This window comes from Schistocerca serialis, chromosome 1 (genome assembly GCF_023864345.2).
Source record: "Schistocerca serialis cubense isolate TAMUIC-IGC-003099 chromosome 1, iqSchSeri2.2, whole genome shotgun sequence".
Classification (NCBI taxonomy): Eukaryota; Metazoa; Arthropoda; class Insecta; order Orthoptera; family Acrididae; genus Schistocerca; species Schistocerca serialis.
The window spans coordinates 568295690-568316401 of NC_064638.1; the positions used below are offsets into that span (position 1 = coordinate 568295690).

Genomic DNA, 20712 nt, shown 5'->3' on the forward strand with positions numbered 1-20712 from the left:
TTTCAGCAGCATTTTTACTGAGTAGAAACAAAATTTCACAGCTGCACATTGTTCACTTAAACTTGCCATCATAAAAAATGAAATAAGAACAAAACAGTTCTAGCAAAAACGATCTCTGCAGATGAGCAGAACAGGCCAGGTCGACACCACTTGCGGCACTGAACTGGCAATGAGTTGTGCTATATGTGCCTAGCAGCAGAAATGCGTACAACACAAGCACAGCCCGTGGCATTGTTGTTCTGCTTTTTAAAATTCTTTTAATATCTTCTTATAAGTGTAGAAGTAATAAACTCTAGTAGTTATGTTTTCCTCCTGTTTAAATGTTTCCCATGTTTTGCCGTCTCTACACTTCATTTTTTTTTTCTTATCTGTGTCATCGTCATCATCACATCATCATGTTTCCAGTCCCAGGCTGGATATGTTTGGAACATAATCCTTGCCAGTCCTCCCCTCTTTCTCTCTTTCTTTTTTTCCCCATGCAACATACTCTTCCACACCTTTTAGCCATATACCCTTTGGTCTTCTTCTTGGTAGTTTCCTTCGCATCTCTGTTTCATGTATCTTCTTGAAAATTCCTTGTTTTCCATTCCCTTTAAGTGCCCATAGCATGTTACTATCCTGTTCTGCAAGGGTTTCTCATTCACTATTTTCCTTATTGTCTCATTCCTCATCCTCTCTTTCTTCATTACTCCTATCTTGCTTTCGAGGAACTTCATTTCACATGCCAGAAACCTGCTTACTTCTATTTTTCTCATTACCTGTGTTTCAGAGGCATCTCTGTTTTCCCAGATCATCTCGTCGTCCACGAACACCATTGCTTTCATCTTGTCTTCTCCAGTTTTTCTGCCAACTTTGCCGTTATTTCATACAAGACCACAGTGAAGAGGAAATGTGACAATGCACTGCCGTGTTTCACTTCAGTTGTTTGCTGGAACCAATCTATCTTTTCATATCCCACTTAGACACAACTCAGATTTCCACAGTACCCTGCTTGTTATCTCTCTTTTCCACTTTTCTCTTTCCTAGTGCTTCTCAGACCTTTCTTCTACAGACTATCAGATGCCTTTCCTACATTGTAAAGGCCATTTCAAGGTCCCCAAATTCATAGCGATACTCCACGAGCTGCCTGCTCCACGAGCTGCCTCACTGCAAATGTGAAGTCGATAGTTGACGTCCCATGACTGCAGCCATACTGCTCTTATCTGAATTTGTTCTCTACACTTTTTCAACTTCTGTCCTCGAGGTTCTTTTTGTATACTTTTGCACAGTGTGGTAGCAGTGTGACTTCCTTGTAGGTTCTACAATCCTTCCATTCTTGAATACAGGGATGATTAGTGCCCTCTTCCAGTCCTAACAACACCTATCCCATCAAACGCAGGGCTACCTGTGAAACCAGTCATGTGATCTACAAGCTAAGCTGCAACTACTGTGCTGCCTTTTATGTAGGCATGACAACCAACAAGCTGTCTGTCTGTATGAACGGCCACCGACAAACTGGCCAAAAAACCAGTGGACCACCCTGTAGCTGAACATGCTGCCAAACATGATACCCCTCATCTCAATGAATGCTTCACAGCCTGTGCCATATGAATCCTTCCCACCAACACCAGCTTTTCTGAATTGCGCAAGTGGGAACTTTCCCTGCAGTACATCCTACGTTCCCATAACCCTCCTGGCCTCAACCTTCGTTAGTCACTGTCCTCACCCATCCAGCCCTCTCCCTGTTCCCATTCCAGCACTACACAGCAGTCACTTCCCTCCCTGTTGCTCCTGCACCACCTACTTCAGGAACAACATCCCCCTCCCCAACCTCCGGGGATGTCCGACCCCACTTCAAAGCCGGAGAAGCGTTCAAATTCTTTTGCTGCTCTTACTAGGAAGGAGTCCCTTGGGTCACTCCCTTCCCAGGTTTCTGCTAGTGGGAAAGAGCTCTGTGACTGCGGGTCAGGTGAAGATTCTGGCATCCGCTGAGGATCTAGATCTTGTCGGACCCTCAGACAAAATGGATATGGACTGCTCAGGCAAAAAGTCGGTGGCAGCAGGTGACCCTGAGACGTAAACTGCCTCATGTCGTGTTTCATACCTTCCCAGTCTCACGATGATGTCATCCTCAAGTGGAATTGTGGCAGTTTTTTCCACTATATGGCTGAGCTACGGCATCTGTTAACACTTTCGCTGTGGCATCGGTGCAGGCGCGCAACTCCCCAGTGCGGCTGGGCAACGTGAGAGTGTGGGCCGGTAACGTTATGAAACGGCAGGTACCGCTCGGAGCCGACGCTCCAAAGCACACCTGAGCTACAGTCTGACGTCAAGACCTTGTAAGATCTGTAAAATCATGTTCTATACTGACTTAATGATGACACCTTAGATGCATTACTTGAAATAAGCTTAGACTGTATTGTGGTCATGTTTTAAAGTCTGTTTGCTGTTTGACACCAATAGGGGTCACAGGTGTCATTCAAATGTTCGTGATTTGTTGATAATGTAACAAAAAATACAATTCAAACAAGCAACAAATCCACTGCATTCAGGAAAAATTTGGATTCCAAAATGCAAATTCTTGAGAGGGAAAAAAAGGAAATGGAAACTGGATTCATTTTAAATTATATTTACTTCAAATCCGCGTTTCTAAGATTGACTCTGATAGAGGTCGTCAATTTAGTAGCATGTTTGCTCCTGGTATGAGAGAATTAGCAATCTACATTTATCATAGATGCCCAGGGGAGGCCCGGACATGTAGAAATTAGTAAGTGAAACACACCCTACGTTGAGCATGTACATCTTAATGCCATATTTACTATGTTTGCTTTTTATGTATTGTGTAAATGACAATCTTCCCCTCCAAAAACTCATTGACTCATCTATTGATAAATCTCGTGTTAAAATAATCCAATATAGGTCGTATCTTATACAAACGATCGTCTGGTTTCGGGTTTCCTGGAAATGGATTTTTTGCAAAATGCAGAGAGCGTAATATGATCAATTACCGGTCTCTGCTTATACTCATTGGTACTCCTCTATTCTCAAACAGCGGTTCTTTCTTCTAGTAGTTTTGTAATCGCGGGTATTTAACGTTACCCATATGTAACGAAACACCCAGAAAAGTTAGTAATTCGCCTATACTTAGAGGGTTCCATTTACAGATCGTAGATACCTCTTTTGTATTTTCGCTCAGCAATATGTTAAGTGCGTTATCGTTCGTTTTGTCAACTACAAGTTGCAGCAATTCATCTGTTACCAATAATCTCAAGAAATCCGTAGGAGAATTGCTAGCAGGATGAGTCTGCAAACCTTCTTCCTTCGTAAATGGATGATACTGCGTATTATGTGGCTCTTTATGCCAGGACTCACCTGGATTATCTCCGTGTGACAGGTCGGGCTCTTTTTCGTCGTAGATTTCCACACAATCGCCGTGATCCGTATATCATCAGATTTGAAACTGTCATGAAACAGATTCGAAAGCTGTGCTTCCACGCTATCATCACTCTGCAATTTCTTTTGCTGCCCTGAAATGACAAACTCCGTGGTATGCCTCGTCCTCACTACACAGAAAATCACTGTCGTCTAGTACACTAAGTAACTGTTCCTCTGTCAATTTAACACTTTTTATGCTCCTTTTCACATTGGAAGGTCCAGGTATCGGTTCATTAGCCGCCATCATGAACAATATACATTCGATAACTGACCACAAAAAACAAAAGTTTACACGCTTGGGTGCTAGCTTAGACACTGCAACTAGACTGAGTAATCCGACAGTAAGCGCGGACGCCGCACTGGCTCTTGGCTTGTTGTGACGCTAATAAGCGTCAGCCGCAGCGAAAGTGTTAAGCTTTACACCTGCTTTCTGCATTGCCCTGCAGGAAACTTGGTTCCCGGCAATGCAGACCCCTGCCCTCTGTGGCTATAAGGGATACTACAGGAACCATAGCGACTGTAATAGAGTGTCAGGTGGAGTTTGTGTTTATGTCCTAAACTCAGTCTGTAGTGAACCTGTGCCCCTTCCAACCCCTCTTGAAGCTGTGGCTGTCAGAATAAGAACAACGCAGGAAATAACTGTCTGCAATGTATATCTGGGCAGGTGTCTGTGGGCTTGACACCAGGGCAGTGACAGGAAGATGGGGAAGTGTACCATACCCCAACAGATGTTCCCGGTGTTGATGTAAATGGCGTATTATCTACCGATGGTATCGTATCCCTGAATGTATTAACTGCACTGATGGATCAACTCCCTAAACCTTTGCTACTTTTGGGAGATTTTCATGCCCATCTATCCACAGGAGAGTACATGACGACCTGTGTGGTAGTGACCACTTCCCCACCTTCTTGTCACTGCCCTGGTGTCAAGCCCACAGACACCTGTCCAGATGGGCCTTAAACAGAGCAGACTGGGAACCTGTCACCTCTGCTGTCACCATTGAATCTCCCCCACATGGGAACATCGATGTGATACTTGAGCAGGTGACTACAACAATTGTTTCTGTGGCAGAAAACACGATCCCTCACTCTTTAGGGTGCCCCCGGCGAAAGACAGTCCCTTGGTGGTCGCCAGAAGTCGCTGAAGCTATTAAGGAGCATCAGTAAGCTCTACCGCGGCATAAGCGGCACCCTTCCCTGGAGCACTTTATAGCTTTTAAACGGCTCCGTGCTCACGTTCGCCAACTTATCAAACGACGGAAGCAGGAGTGTTGGGTGAGATATGTCCCAAGCATTGGGTGCCATACATCACCTTCCCAAGTCTGGCCAAAGATCAAACGTGTTTTCATGTACCAGACCCCAACAGATGTTCCCGGTGTTGATGTAAATGGCGTATTATCTACCGACACAAACGCGATTGCCGGGCACTTTGCCGGGCGCTTTGCTGGAGCCTCTGCATCGGAGAATTACCCCCCAGCCATTTTCACTCTCAAACGGTGGCTAGAAGGGAAAGTCCTCTCGTTCACTATGCGCCACCGTGAATCCTGTAACGCCCCATTTGCAGAGTGGGTGCTCCTCAGTGACCTTGCACATTGCCCTGACATGGCTCCTGGACCAGTTTGGATCCACAGTCATAAGATTAAACCTCTCTCATCTGACTACAAGCGACATCTCCTCACCATCTTCAACCAGATCTGGTGTGGTGGTATCTCTCCATCGCAATGGCAGGAGAGCACCATTATTCCGGTGCTCAAACTCGTTAAAAACCTGCTTGATGTGGGTCGCTGTTGGCCCGTCAGCCTCACCAACGTTCTTTGTAAGGTGCTGGAACATATGGTGTGTCGGTGGTTGGGTTGGGTCCTGGAGTAAAGTGGCCTACTGGCTCCATGTCAGTGCGGCTTCCACCAGGGTTGCTCTACCACTGATAATCTTGTGTCCCTAGAGTCTGCCATCTGAACAGCCTTTTCCAGACACCAACACCTAATTGCCGCCTTTTTTTATTTACGAAAAGCATACGACATGACCTGGCGACATCATATCCTTGCCACATAATACGAGTGGGGTCTTGAGGCCCACACCCGATTTTTATCCAGAATTTCCTATTGCTTCATACTTTCTATGTCCAAGTTGGTGCCTCCCATAGTTTCCCCCCATATCCAGGAGAATGGGGTCCCACAGGGCTCTGTATTGAGTGTATCTCTGTTTTTAGTGGCCATTAATGGTCTAGCAACAGCTGTAGGGCTGTTTGTCTCACCTTCTCTGTATGCAGATGACTTCTGCATTTTGTATTGCTCCACCAGTACCGGTGTTGCTGAGCAGCACCTACAGGGACCGATCCACAAGGCGCAATAATGGGCTCTAGCCCACAGTTTCCAGTTTTCGGCCACAAAGTCATGTGTTATGTACTTCTGTTGGTGCCATACCATTCATCTGGAACCAGAACTTTACCTTAATGATAATCCAATCACTGTAGTGGAGACATATCAATTCTTAGGACTGGTTTTTGATGCTCGGTTGACTTGGCTTCCTCGCCTTTGTCAGCTTAAGCGGAAGTGCTGGCAGCACCTCAATACCCTCTGCTGCCTGAGTAACACAAAGAGCAACACCAGCTGGGATGCAGATCGCTCTACACTGCTGCAGCTCTACAGAGCCCTTGTTCAATCCCGCCTTGACTATGGGAGTCTGGTTTATGGTTCAGTGGTGCCATCAGCGTTGCATTAACTCGACCCAGTGTACCAATGTGGCGTTCGCCTAGCGACAGTAGCTTTTAGGAAGAGTCCGGTGACCAGCGCCCTTCTGGAAGCTGGAGTGCCTCCATTGATGGTTAGGCATGCACAACTACTGTTGGCCAGTTACGTAGCACACGTTCATAGTCCTCCTGCACATCCGAATCACCGTCTCCTTTTCCCTCCCACAGCAGTTCGTCTCCCGTATCGGCGGCCCAGATCAGGTTTTCCAATTGCAGTTCATGTCCGATCCCTTCTTTCTGAACTGGAGTCCTTGCCTTTATCACCTATACTTGAGGTCCATTCACGTACACCTCTACGGTGTACACCTAGGGTGCAGCTTCGCCTGGACCTTCCACATGGCCCTAAGAACTCAGTTAACCCCGTGGCTCTCCTCTTCTACTTCGTCTCAATTCTTGACAAGTACTGAGGCCGCAAAGTGGTTTACACCAATGGCTCGATGGCTGATGGTCACGTCGGCTTTGCGTATGTCCATTGAGGACATATTGAGCAGCTTTCGTTGCCCAATGGCTGCAGTGTTTTCACTGCCGAGCCAGTGGCTATATCTCGTGCTCTTGCGCACATCCGTTCATGCCCTGGGGAGGTGTTCCTTCTGTGTACAGACTCCTTGAGCAGCCTACAAGCTATCGACAAGCACTACCCTCGTCATCCTTTGGTAGCGACCATACAGGAGTCCATCCATGTCCTGGAAGGATCCAGTCATTTAGTGGTGTTTGTCTGGACCCCAGGTCACGTCGGAATCCCAGGCAATGGACTTGCCGACAGGCTGGCGATACGGGCTATGTGGAAACCGGTTATGGAGATCAGCTTCTCTGCAACTGTACTTGATTTCAGTACTACGCTGCAAGGTTTTGTGGCTTTGGGAGACGAAATGGCATAACCTCAGCATGCACAACTAACTGCGTGCCATTAAGGAGACTACGAATGTGTGGTTGTCCTCCATGCGGGCCTCTGGCAGGGTCTCTGTGGTTCTCTGCCGACCCTCTGCACTGTGACGACCCACCTTTCAACCAACCAACCAATCAATGCAAGCCAAACGTGGGGCTAATCCTTAGAGTACTATTTGTAAAACTGAATTGGGATTCCATTGGACCTGGTGGCTTATTGGTTTTCAACTCTTTCAGTTGTTTTGCTACTTCAGGGATGCTTATTACTATGTCATCCATACGGAAGCCTGTTCAGTAGTCAAACACTGGTATGTCTGTGTGATTCTCCTGTATGAATGATTTCTTAAATGGGAAATTTGAAACTTCATCTTAACTTTGCTATTTTTTATTGACACAGCAGACTGGTCAACAAGCGACTGAACTTGGGTACCAATTTTATGTAGGACCAGAATTTTCTCCGAATCTTGGGCAGATCTTTTGTTAAGGTATAACAGTGGTGGTCGTTTGTGTACAGATCTTCTCAGAGGCGCACAAATCTCTACTAACCTTTTTCTTTAATCATTTGTTTATTTTCTTTGGAGCGGAGAGTAAAACAGCCTTTGCTTCCTTAGCATTTTTCTTACTTCTGTTATACCATGGTGGGTCTTTTACATCCTTAATCCACTAACTAGACACACTGTTGTTCCAGCCACAATTTACAAACTGTTTAAACTTTGCCCATAATTCCTCTATGTCCGTGTTACTGCAACTAAGTGATGCCGGTTCGTTATCTAAGTGAGATCCTACCTACTGCTATCTGCTCTTTCTAGCAGAAACACTCTCCTTTCATTCTTGAGTGATTTATTAGCTTTGGTCACTATAGTCCCTATGACGACATCATGATCACTCTCTAGACCAACACTGTCAGTAAAGTCTTACCTGTTTGTAACTACCAGGCCTAAGATATTTCCATTGCATCTGGGGTGCCAAACTAGCTGCCAAAGACATGCTTTCGGAAAATATGATCAAAAGTACTTCTCAAAACTGTCTGTACTCGCCACCTCTCCCCCCCCCCCCCCCCCCCCCCCCTCGCTTTTTACTGTAGTGAATCCGTAGACATCCCATTCTATACTTTGTAAGTTAAAGTTGCCTCCAACTAATACTGCGTACCTGGGTGTTTCCTCTCTATTAACCATAGATTGACTTTGTTTGAATGATCCTAGAACTGTCACAGCCCAGTAAAAACATTCAGTAATTAAGTTGATTTCAAATAGACCTGTTATGCATGTCCAGGTAACTTCTAAGTCAAGCTCACAATTGACGTTGGAGGCAATTGTTTTGCCAGCTGCAATGAACACCCCTGTCATATGATGTCTAATCTCTTCCCGATATATGTTCCATGACTTACTATCTATCTGAGAGCTTTCTACCTCAGGTTCCAGGCAGCTCTCAGTCCCAATATTAATTTGAGCATGAGAACTTTCCTGGAGTGCAGTAAATTAAGGAACTTTGTTGGGCTAAAAAAGCCCCATGTGCACTTCCCAAGTATTCTGCCAACCAAGGAGCTGCTTCTTTTGTGTAGTGTACCTGTAACGAATCATGAAGAGTTCAAAAAGTCTCCATATGATAACACAGGTCCTGAGATCTACAATCAGTGCTGCTTCAGATTCGACAAAGCCTTTGGTTGAGACCCTCCATATTGCAAGCTGTGCTCACACCCCACGTGTGAAGCCAGTAGGTATCACCACTTCCTCCAGCTGCCTGTGTGAACTGAGGATGGCCTCAGAACCCATGAGACAGGTGTCGTTGGTGCCGACGTAAGCCACAGCTTACAGATGACTACACCCTGCATGCTAGATAGCATCAGGCAAGGCCCACTTTCACATCTCAGATGAAGCACCGTGGCAGACATATCAAGTGCAGTCTGACTTTCTTTTCAGCCCTGAAAGCTGTCTTCCCAAGGGGCTCCACAATGTGCCTAATGTTGGAGCTTCCAAAAACTAACATACCATAGTCCTTTCTTCAAACCACAGTCTGAAGGCCTTGTTCTTCCTTCTCATTACCTCCTTGACACTTTCATTGCAGCATGATATCTCCTTCCACCATTTTCTGCTACCCATTCATCTTCTCCTGTTTTTGGTTCCCCATTTGGTAATCTTTCCTTTATAATCTTCCCAAACATTTCTGCTCCGATTCCTGCTTTACTACGTTACCTAGTAGATAGTGTCGGAAGTTCCATGCGGCTTTTCGCGGATGATGCTGTAGTATACAGAGAAGTTGCAGCATTAGAAAATTGTAGCGAAATGCAGGAAGATCTGCAGCGGATAGGCACTTGATGCAGGGAGTGGCAACTGACCCTTAACATAGACAAATGTAATGTATTGCGAATACATAGAAAGGAGGATCCTTTATTGTATGATTATATGATAGCGGAACAAACACTGGTAGCAGTTACTTCTGTAAAATATCTGGGAGTATGCGTGCGGAACGATTTGAAGTGGAATGATCATATAAAATTAATTGTTGGTAAGGCGGGTACCAGGTTGAGATTCATTGGGATAGTGCTTAGAAAATGTAGTCCATCAACAAAGGAGGTGGCTTACAAAACACTCGTTCGACCTATACTTGAGTATTGCTCATCAGTGTGGGATCCGTACCAGATCGGTCTGACGGAGGAGATAGAGAAGATCCAAAGAAGAGTGGCGCGTTTCGTCACAGGGTTATTTGGTAACCGTGATAGCGTTACGGAGATGTTTAATAAACTCAAGTGGCAGACTCTGCAAGAGAGGCGCTCTGCATCGTGGTGTAGCTTGCTCGCCAGGTTTCGAGAGGGTGCATTTCTGGATGAGGTATCGAATATATTGCTTCCCCCTACTTATACCTCCCGAGGAGATCACGATTGTAAAATTAGAGAGATTCGAGCGCGCATGGAGGCTTTCAGACAGTCGTTCTTTCCGCGAACCATACGCGACTGGAACAGGAAAGGGAGGTAATGACAGTGGCACGTAAAGTGCCCTCCGCCACACGCCGTTGGGTGGCTTGCGGAGTATCGATGTAGATGTAGATGTAGATGTAGATGTACTTTGTTTTTCTCTTTCTTTTGAAACCAGGAATTACCTATCACTAAACCATTTCTCTTGCAGAATTTGGGCAATCTTTCTTTCTTCTTTCCCAGTTACTCATCCTTCTGTTCCCAGTACATTTTCATACCCTTGTTTTTCTTTCCCTATGTGTGCTTTTAAGTGGGCTGTGCATCTCAAGGGGAGGACGACTTTGAGGATGAACTAAAAAAGCAATTGAATGGCTGTAGGACTATTATCCTTTGACCATTCCATTGTTAATGCAGTTCTTCTTCAGTCTTCTTCCTATGAGATATCTCACTTAAGGGGCATACACTTAAACCACCTTCATACTTCTTCCCTTTGCCATTATTCTGATCTTTATTATCCTGTTGCTTAATCTCTACACCTCTTCTTTTGGTGCATCCCCCACAACTGCTCCCACTCCCTTTTGTCTTTCTTCTTCATTTCCATTTCAGTACAATCTGTAAACTGTCCTCGTTCCCTGCTGCCTTCTTCTTTTCATCTTATCTCCCATGTCTAACATATCCAGCTTCTTCTTCACATCATATCCACTACCTCCTCTTCCTTTCCTGTCAGCACTGCAATGTTCAGTGTTCCAATTTGTAGTCCATTTGTATTGCTGGATAGTTGTCTTTTATAACCATCCTTTCTGAAGCTAAGTCACTTGTTGAAGGCTGCTTGTTGATATACTGTTGGCTATCTAGCACTATCACAGCTTCACGAGAGCCTTGTTAGTTGCTAATTTTTGGAGTGTCTGCAGGGCCTTCACAGCTACTGTATTGGCTCCAGTGCACTTGAAGCCCTCACTGTATACTTCACCCTTGTAGGCCTTCACATATTTTGCAGCATTGTCTTCCTCTCGTAACTTGGATGGGGGGTTGGTCTTCTGAGAGGCTTGTTACTTGGAGAAATGATTTTCTGACTTAGCTAGAAAATGCCATGCAGCCATTCTGGTTGAGATTACACAAGTGCCTAATTTTTACTGACTGAGATCATTGATGCTTCTTGCAAAGTTTCCTACAGTTCATCTCTTTGTTAATTAATTTTATTGTCTGTTCGGAGACGAATGCAGTATTCCCTGTTGAAATGCTTAGTGTTCCCTGGCCACTTTCTGTGCCACTTTGAGACATTGAGATACTGTTTGTCTGAATTCCCTGTATAATTTAGACAGGAATTACTGAAGCTTTGTGGCTCATAGTCACATCAGAAGTATTCAGTATATATAACACTTGTCTCAGAATTGTAATTGTGCCTTCTTGCATTCCTATTCACCCTTATATTTAATTTTTTCAGATTATGATGTCAAATGTCGAGTCATATGTCAGCTACATCTGTAAGTAATTATCACCCCTAACCCACTGGATGCTGCAGACCTGTGTGTAAGCTACATGTGGTGTTCAACAATAGAATGTTATTACTTTATCGGTTACCTGCTATGAAAACACCCGAGTGACCCCTCTCATCCTTTACTGAGTAGTCCTGCAGGGCCATTGGTAGTGACTCCTGTTACTTGAATTTTGTTGTTTGCAAGATAAAATACAGAATCTATAGAAATTATTTATTTTTAGTGACTATGTTGGAAAGTGCACAGAAATGTAGCAGCTGTTCTCCTGACTCAGAATTATACCTTGATCAGGAGCTTTGATGTGATAGGGCTACAAACCAGAGAGGAGTGTCAAAAGTTACTACTCTGGGAAAGTTTATGAAGTCACTTGGTTTAGGTGTCCAGTATGTAATGGTGTTTTTGGGCACTATTAGTCACAATGTGCTGTACGGTGAATTAGATATACTGGCAATCTGTGATATCACTAGTATACACCAGCATTCATTGTGAATCACATAACAACATTTTCACTCCATTAATGCTGAACCTGCTGCAGGAGACATCTATAACATCATTTAAGATTTTTTCCTTAGACTGCAGTAAAATGAGTACTTGCTCCATGAGGACACATTAAGTATTCTACATATTACAGTTAATGAATGAGGTAATGATACAGCATTTCAGTTGTTACTGAATGAGGCTGCTTCAGCCTTCTTTGAATCTTTGTGGAACACTATGTGATGGTCCCACTGGTTATCATAATATAGAGTGGTACTGTAAAGTGTGCTTTACAGCTAAGATTTCTTACTATCATTTGCTCACCTTGTTATTTCTTCACACTCACTGATATCTGTCAGACTTCATTTCTTAGTTAAGAGTACAGTCCAGTATAGAGATTCTCAAAATAAATAAGATGCTTCTCAGAAACAATGTGTTGTACATCGTTCTCTGATTTACAATGACCATGCATAACAAAGTTTGCTCATTAATCAGAACATCACACAAATACATTAATATGGACTGTGTCCAAAATTTCCTGTCCAAGCTGACAGATTCCAATTGAATAGCAACAGATAACAGCTTCTCTTGTGTTCCCATGATGATGTCGTGGCAGGACTGGATACAGGGAATAAGCTGCCCAACAAGCAGGTATTGTGAATGTAGTAAGATTGCTATTGTCATCCTGACTTGCAGATATGCTGCGTCCATCCATTCCAGGATAAGTGTACGTAAAGAAAACAAGCTTCTGAACAGCAGGCTATACCAATTCATTAGCTAAATAAACTTTTTATGGCAGTGAACATTGTTAGTCGGTTTGGTAGATACTTGTACATCTCATCAATTCACCAAGGTGATTATTTACACTACATGTGATAATGATGCTTCATTCTGTTACAATGCGGAATTTGAAGTGCCCTATTTTTCTATTCATCTTCCAGCATAACTTTTCTGTAGATATTCTTAAAGACCAGGGTGTCTTTGTGTGTGAACAATTCTTGGAATTGCACCAGTATGTTTTGTGTGCGTAAGTGCATTTAATTGTCCCTGGGTGACCTGCAGAGTCTAAAAATTGTGTCCAAAAACTTTCTTATACCTAAGTCATTACATATCTGCAATAGAGTTACAATATTTTAAATTTTTGTTTAATTTACCACCTTTCTTTATTTTATGTCACTGGTTAATCAACCTCGCTCAGGTGGTGTGGTTCACATGCTGGTAAGATACGGATAACCGAACTATGAGTGACAATATATTTGATTGGCACCATCAACTGGGGTTACTTTACACACTTCACACAAAGTCGTCAGGCGCCACACATGGTCAGTTTTGGAAGTTCTGAGTAAAATGGCTGCTCAGTAAGACATAGTGAACTTTATTGGCGATTGCGTTGTTCGTACATCGTCCTGCTTGATGATAAATGCATTTAACTGGATGTGAGTATCTTTGTGTTCTATATTCCCTAAAAGCTTTCATTGCTATGTCATAGCTATGTTCTAATTGTTATTCTTGTTTGTATGAAATGTGCTTCAATAAGGCCTGAAGAGTTGGGAACTGTAGACAAAAGTTGTTTCTTGTTGAGGCATGTTACTAGTGAGCTGAAAACAACCGAAGATGTATGACTCGGGGCTTCATGAGGTAGCTTTACACAGGTCATTAGATACCAAAAAGCAAAAAAGAAGAAAACAAAGAACTTTATAGGACAAGTAGACAGTGATGTCTTGTGATGAGACTAGTTCCTGAAGATGATGCAGGACTCAACATACACATTTGTGTGGCCTGATGTTGAAGATGTCTCTGAAACCAATTAACAGGGCACTGTGATCCTATGTAAAGCACGTATAGTATTATGAAGAGGTTTTCTGTAGTTCAAAGAACACCTGTGATCATTTATGTAAATATTGAGTCTTTATTAATGTGAAATTAGGTTTATGGTGTCCCACACTGCTATAGAAGTGCTGAAAAAGTGAAGAGCGAGAGAGCTATTCTCCATACACGACATAAACATTGTTTCCAGTTTACTTCCTAAAAACTTGAAATTTGTTCTTATACTGTTTTCAGACAAGCCAATACAGCTATGAAAAGTGTCATGCCACTTCAGAGTTCTATTTCCTTTCCATTTAAAGTTTATAGATTAAAGGCGTGATATAAACATGATTTTCATTCATTTTGAGGTTAGAATTGTCCTTAAGAACCCTGATGGAATACAAACCTGTTTCTATTATTTATATAACTAATCACACTTGATTAAATCAAGAAAAACACAGTGTGTGTAAAGTAAGTCCAGTGGCTGTGTATCATTGACAAGTCCAGTGGCTGTGTATCATTGACAAGTCCAGTGGCTGTGTATCATTGACAAGTCCAGTGGCTGTGTATCATTGACAAGTCCAGTGGCTGTGTATCATTGACAAGTCCAGTGGCTGTGTATCATTGACAAGTCCAGTGGCTGTGTATCATTGACAAGTCCAGTGGCTGTGTATCATTGACAAGTCCAGTGGCTGTGTATCATTGACAAGTCCAGTGGCTGTGTATCATTGAAGAGGCCACACAAACGTAGTGGTTGTGGAAAAGGGACAGTAGTGTTTTCAGTAGTTGCAGTGTGGATTGTAACATAAGCCAACATAGTCATACATGTTGGTACTGTGAATGACTGAAAGCAAAGAGAAACTACAACCGTCACATTTACCAAGGGTATGCAGCTATAGTGCATGGCTTAATGATGATGCCATCCTCCTCTGAAAATATTCTGGAGTTACAGTAGTCTGCATGGTTCTACTTGGGATGTTATTGGGAGAAACAAAATTTACTTTCTGTGGGTTAATGCATGGAGACTTAATTCCTTAAATGGTTAGATAGGCTAGATGATTTAGAGAGGTGGATAGGTTGAAGTTATGTGCACTGGAATTAATTGAAGTCTAGTGGCAGGAAGAACAGTACTACCAGTGGGCTGAAAAGTGTGTTATCAACACATGTCATTGGGGTAATGTTGTAGATCTAACCATTAATAAAGAAATAGGAATGATAGTATGAATAGCATAATAAATGTCTAATCATAACAAAGATGCATGAAGTCAACACTGACCACAGTAGTACAAGATTAAATGCTGTCTAGCTCCACAAATAATGAAGAGATGGAAAGACTGTTTGATGAGGTAAAAGAAACTAATCAGTTAAGTGAGATGAAAATGTAATTGCAATGAGGGACTGAAATTCGTTAGTAGGCAGCAGATGAGAAGAAAAAGAACAACATGGACTGGGAGAGGGGAGTGAATGGGGAAGCCATCTGGTAGAATTTAGCACAGAACACAACTTAATTAGTGCTAATACATGAAATAAGGGTCATGCAAGAAGGTTGTGTACGTTAACACACTTAAGGACACTGGAAGGTTTCAGATAGATTATACGCTGAAGAGCCAAAGAAACTGGTACACCTGCCTAATATCGTGTAGGGCCTCTGCAAGAATGCAGAAGTGCCACAACACGACGTGGCATGAACTTGGACTAATGTCTGAAGTAGTGCTGGAGGAATTGACACCAAGAATTATGCAGGGCTGTTCATAATCCCGTAAGCATATGAGGGGATGAAGGTCTCTTCTGAGCAGCATGTTGCAAGGCATCCCAGATATGCTCAGTAATGTTAATGTCTGGGGAGTTTGGTGGGCAGGGGAAGTGTTTAAAATAAGAAGTGTGTTCCTAGAACCACTCTGTAGCAGTTCTGGATGTTTGGGGTGTTGCTTTGTCCTGCTGGAATTGCCTCAGTCTATCAGAATGCACAATGGACATGAATGGATGCAGGTCACCAGACAAGATGTTTGTGCACGTCACCTGTCAGTCGTATCTAGACGTATTGGGGGTCCCATATCACTCAACTGCCCCCCCCCCCCCCCACCCCACCCCCACCATTACAGAGCCTCCACCAGCTTGAACAGTCCCCTGCTGACATGCAGGGTCCATGGCTTCATGAGGTTGTGTACATACCAGTACATGTCCATCCGCTCAATTCAATTTGAAATGAGACTCATCCGACGAGTAACACATTTTCAGTCAACAACAGTCCAGTGCTGACAGACCTAGGCGAGGCATAAAGCTTTGTGTGGTACAGTCATCAAGGATATACGAGTGGGTCTTCGGCTGCGAAAGCCCATATTGATATGTTCAGTTGAATGGTTCACACACTGACTTCTGTTGCATTCAACAATTCTTTTCAGTCGTCATTGGTCCCGTTCTTGCAGGATCTTTTTCTGGCTGCAACAATGTTGGGGGTTTGATGTTTTCTGAGTTCCAGATGTTCACAGTACACTTGTGAAATGAACACTTGTTGTCTTATATAGGCATTGCCGACAACAGTGCCGTATTCTGCCTGTTTATATATCTCTGTATTTGAATTTGCATACCTATACCAGTTTCTTTGGCACTTCAGTGTATCATGGTAAGAATGCGATTTTGAAACCAGATTTTAAAATTGAAAAAATATCCAGGGGCAGACGTGGATTCCATCCATATTTTATGGTTATGAACTGCAGTTTAAAATTGAAGAATTTCCAAAAAGGTAGGATATTAAGATGATGTGATCTTGATAAATTAAGAGAAGTGAATGTTGAGAGTTCCAATGGTAGTGCTAGGCAACAATTGACCGAAACGGGGAAAGGAATACAGTGGAATATGAGTGGATAGCATTTAAAGAGTGGCAGGAAAGAGTCACAAATGCAAAAAGAGAAGACTATTAAAAATCAATGGGAACACACATTGAACTTATTTGACAAAAGGAGAAAATATAAAAATGTAGCAAATGAAATGAGTGAGAGAGAATAGTCGAAAAAAGATTGACAAAGTGCAAAATGTCAGAATAGAAGTGCGACCCTGTAAATGCATGCACGATTACTGAAAAGATAAATACTGCCTGTAGGAAAATTAGAGATTTATGTAGAAAAGAGAATATGAATACGGAGAGTTCAGATTTCTGGAATGCGTGAATATTACAGAACAAAGAGTGTAATATGCTCGGACAAAAACTAAGGAGGAATTGTCCGAATAGAATGGAAAAATTGCAGATGTGAAGTACACATACAGCAAAACAAGAGATTAAGTTTTAGAAAAATTGGATGATGTATTTAAGAGGAATACCTTCACAAATTGAGCAAGTCAACAACGCATTCATCCCCCTGTGGCTCTTACACAAGAAGCTATCTAGCCTGGCATTGATTGATAGAGCTGTTGGATGTCCTCCTGAGGGATCTCTACTTCTACATCTACATACTTTGCAGTCCACCATATTGCATGTGGTGGAGGGTATTCCATACCACTTCTAATCATTTCCTTTTCTGTTACGCTTGCAAAAAGAGCAAAGGAAAAACAGTATACAACTCTGTATGAGCCTTAATTTCTCGTATCTTATCTTGGTGGCCGTTACATGTAGTGTATGTTGGAGGCAGTAGAATCATTATGTAGCCAGCTTCAAATGCTGTTTCTCTCAATTTTCTCTGTGCTTTCGAAAAGAATGTCACCTTTCCTCCAGGGTTTCCAATCTGAGTTCCTGAAGCACGTCTGTAACGCTTGGGTATTGTTTTACTGTACTAGTAACAAATCTAACAGTCCAGCTCTGAATTGCTTTGATGTCCTCCTTTAATCAGAGCTGGTATAGACCCAAAATACTCGAGCAGTTCTTAAGAGTTGGTTACACTAGTGTCCTAAATGTGGTGCCCATTACGGGTGAACCACACTTTCCTAAAGTTCTTCCAATAAACTGAAGTCAACCTTTCACCCTTCCCTACCACAATCCTTAAATACTCGTTCTTTTTCATAATTCTTTGCAACATGCCCAATATTTAAACAATGTGATTGTGTCAAGCAGGACATGACTAATGCCGTATCCGAACATAATGAGTTTGTTTTTCCTACTCATCCACTGTAAATTACATTGTCCTACATTTAGAGATAGCTGCCATTCGTCACACCAACTAGAAATTTTGTCCAAGTCATCTTGTATCCACCTACAGTCGCTCAATGCTGATACCTTACTGTTTACAACAGCATAATCGGCAAACAACCACAGATTGCTGCGCACCCTGCCCTGCAAATTGTTTATGTATATAGTGAATAATAGTGGTCCTATCATACTTCCCTCGGGCACTCCTGGCTATACCCTTCTCTCTGATGAACACCTGCTATTGAGGACAACACACTGGGTTCTATAACATAAGAAGTCTTTGTGCATTCACATATTTGTAAACATCTCCCATATGCTCGTACCTACTTTAACAATCTGCAATGGGTCAATGTCAGACACCTTCCATAAATCTAGATCTGTGAGTACATCACATGAGAAAATGGCAAGCTGAGTTTTGCATGAGCAATGCTTTCTAAAACCATGCTGATAGGTGGACAAAAGATTCTTGGTCTCAAGAAAAATGAGAATGCTTTCAATGATTATGTACCAAACGTATGTTAGCGATATTGGTCTGTAATTTTGTGGGTCCATTTATTTGCCTTTCTTGTATACAGGAGTCACCTGTGCTTTTTTTTTCAGTAGCTTGGGACTTTTGTGCTGGTTGAGATATTCATGATAAATGCAAGCTAGGTAAGGGACCAGTGCTGTAGAGCACTCTTCGTAAAGCGGAATTGGAATTCTGTCAGGACCTGGCGACTTAGACTTATTTGTTTTCAACTCCTTTTGCCATTTCTCTGTGCCAGAGATATTCTTACTATGTCGTCCATGTGGAAGTTTGTTCGATGGTCAAACAACGGCACATTTGTACGATTCTCTTGCGTGCAAAGTTTCTTAAACGTGAAATTTGAAACTTGCACTTTTGTTTTGCTATCTTCGACTGCCTCACCAGACTGCTCAACCAGTGAATGGATGGAAACATTAGACCCCAGTAATCAATTTTACATAAGACCAGAATTTTCTTGAGTTCTCCACCAGACCTTTTGCTGGTGTATGATGGTGGTGGTAGTTCAGTGCTTCATGTGTGAATCTCTACTAACCTTTGCTTGTCATCATTTGCACATTCTCTTTTGAACCAAGAGTGCAACAGCCTCTGCCTCCTCAGCCTTTTCCAAATCATGTTATTAGACCATGGTGGGTCTTCTCTGTCCTTAATCTGCTTACTAGGTGCATAGTTCTCCAGACCATGGTTTACAATCTGTTTAAACTTTGCACATAATTCCTCTATGTCCATCATAATTTAACTAAGTTATGTCTGTTCACTGTTTGCCAGTTGGTGCCCCTTTTTGCAGAAACACTCTTCTAGCCTTCTTAACTGATTTATTAAGTTCATTATAAAGACATCATCATTGCTTATCACCATTTCTGTACTGACCTTGTTGACAAGGTTCGGCCTATGTATAGCTACAAGGTCTAAGATATTTCCATTGTGTGTGAGCTGACAAACCAGCTGCTCAAGACTGTTTACTGAAAATGTGTTCAAAAGTACTTCACACAATTGTCTGCCTGTTCCCTGCAATGAATCCACAGATATGCCACTCTATAAAGATTAAAGTCACCTCCAACTAGTATTGCATAATCTGGATATTTATGCACTGCTGACTGTAGACTCTTTGAATAACAGTAGAACTTTCACAGTAGTATCAGCTGGCTGGTAAAACATCTCATCTAGACCTGTTATACGTGACCAGATAAGTTCATTGTCACCCTCAACTTTGACCTCAATAGAGAATATTTTTGTCAACTGAAATGAATACTTCCCTCCTATGGCCTCTAATCTGTCTTTTTGATGTATGTTCCATGACTCGAACTTTCCTGGAGGGCAGTAAGTGCAGGAACTTTGTTACGAATACTTAGACAATTTACATAGGAAATTTTGACAGTTGAAGTGTCATTACTTTAAATGCCATCTGTCTTCCCTCAGACTACCGCCTAGCATAAAAATTCCTCATGTGCAATCCATGAGTACTCTTTTACCCGAGAAGCTGCTTCCTTGATGTATTGCATCCCTGACCTATCCAGGGGAATTCCACAAAACCAATATCACAGGTCTAGAAATCTGTAGCCAGTCCTTTGGTTGAGACCCCTCACTTGCCTCCAAACCAAAGGAGTCTGATAACTCTGGGAACGATGCTGCAAATTGCAAGCTCTGCTAGCACCCCATGCATGAGGCCAGCAGATGTCACTTCTGCCAGCTATCTGTTTGAACAAAGGATGGCCTCAGAACCCCTGCAACAGGTGTCTGTGCTACTGATGTGAACTGCAGCTTGCAGACATCTGCACATTGCACACACTGTAGTCACAGGTAAGGCTGCCTCCACATCTCAGATGAGAGTCGCTGGCAGATATACTGAACTTACATTGACTTAACTTTCCAGACCTGAATGACAAATGCCTAAGGGTCTTCATAATGTGCCTAATGTTGGAGCTCCCGACAACTAGTAAACCTCTTCCTGCTCAGACTGTTGTTTGTTAATATAACATCCTTCTGATTCAGTTGAAACAGGATTATATGTAGTATTCATTAGTTGTCTTACTTAGTGTAAAGATAAATCTGCAGGAAAATAATGTTATCATAACGTGAAGTAAATTAGGTATGTGTGAAAAAGTTTTTCACCTAAGTGCACAAATGAAAATGCGTTGCCATTGTTCTTGTTTTGTTTTTTAGGTTGCTAAGCAGTCCAATAGAATTGGGCTAATCTCTGATTGGGCCAGGTTGGAAAGCAGCACCAATCCACATTGGCATGACAAATTTTTAGAAGCTTTATGTATTATTCAGAATTATAAATTGATTCGGAAGTTGGGATTTTCTCGATCAGATGTTGATCTGAGGTGA

At 42.6% G+C, this 20712-nt stretch overlaps 1 protein-coding gene across 2 annotated transcripts in view; it reads left to right on the forward strand.

Annotated features, from left to right (window-relative positions):
* LOC126476135 (caspase-8) overlaps positions 1-20712 on the forward strand; it is a 132105-nt gene that overhangs the window by 43126 nt on the left and 68267 nt on the right. For both annotated transcript variants that reach the window (XM_050103521.1, XM_050103522.1), the window contains exon 5: positions 20545-20708. In XM_050103521.1, coding sequence (XP_049959478.1) covers positions 20545-20708 — 164 coding nt within the window. The remainder of the gene's footprint in view (positions 1-20544; positions 20709-20712) is intronic.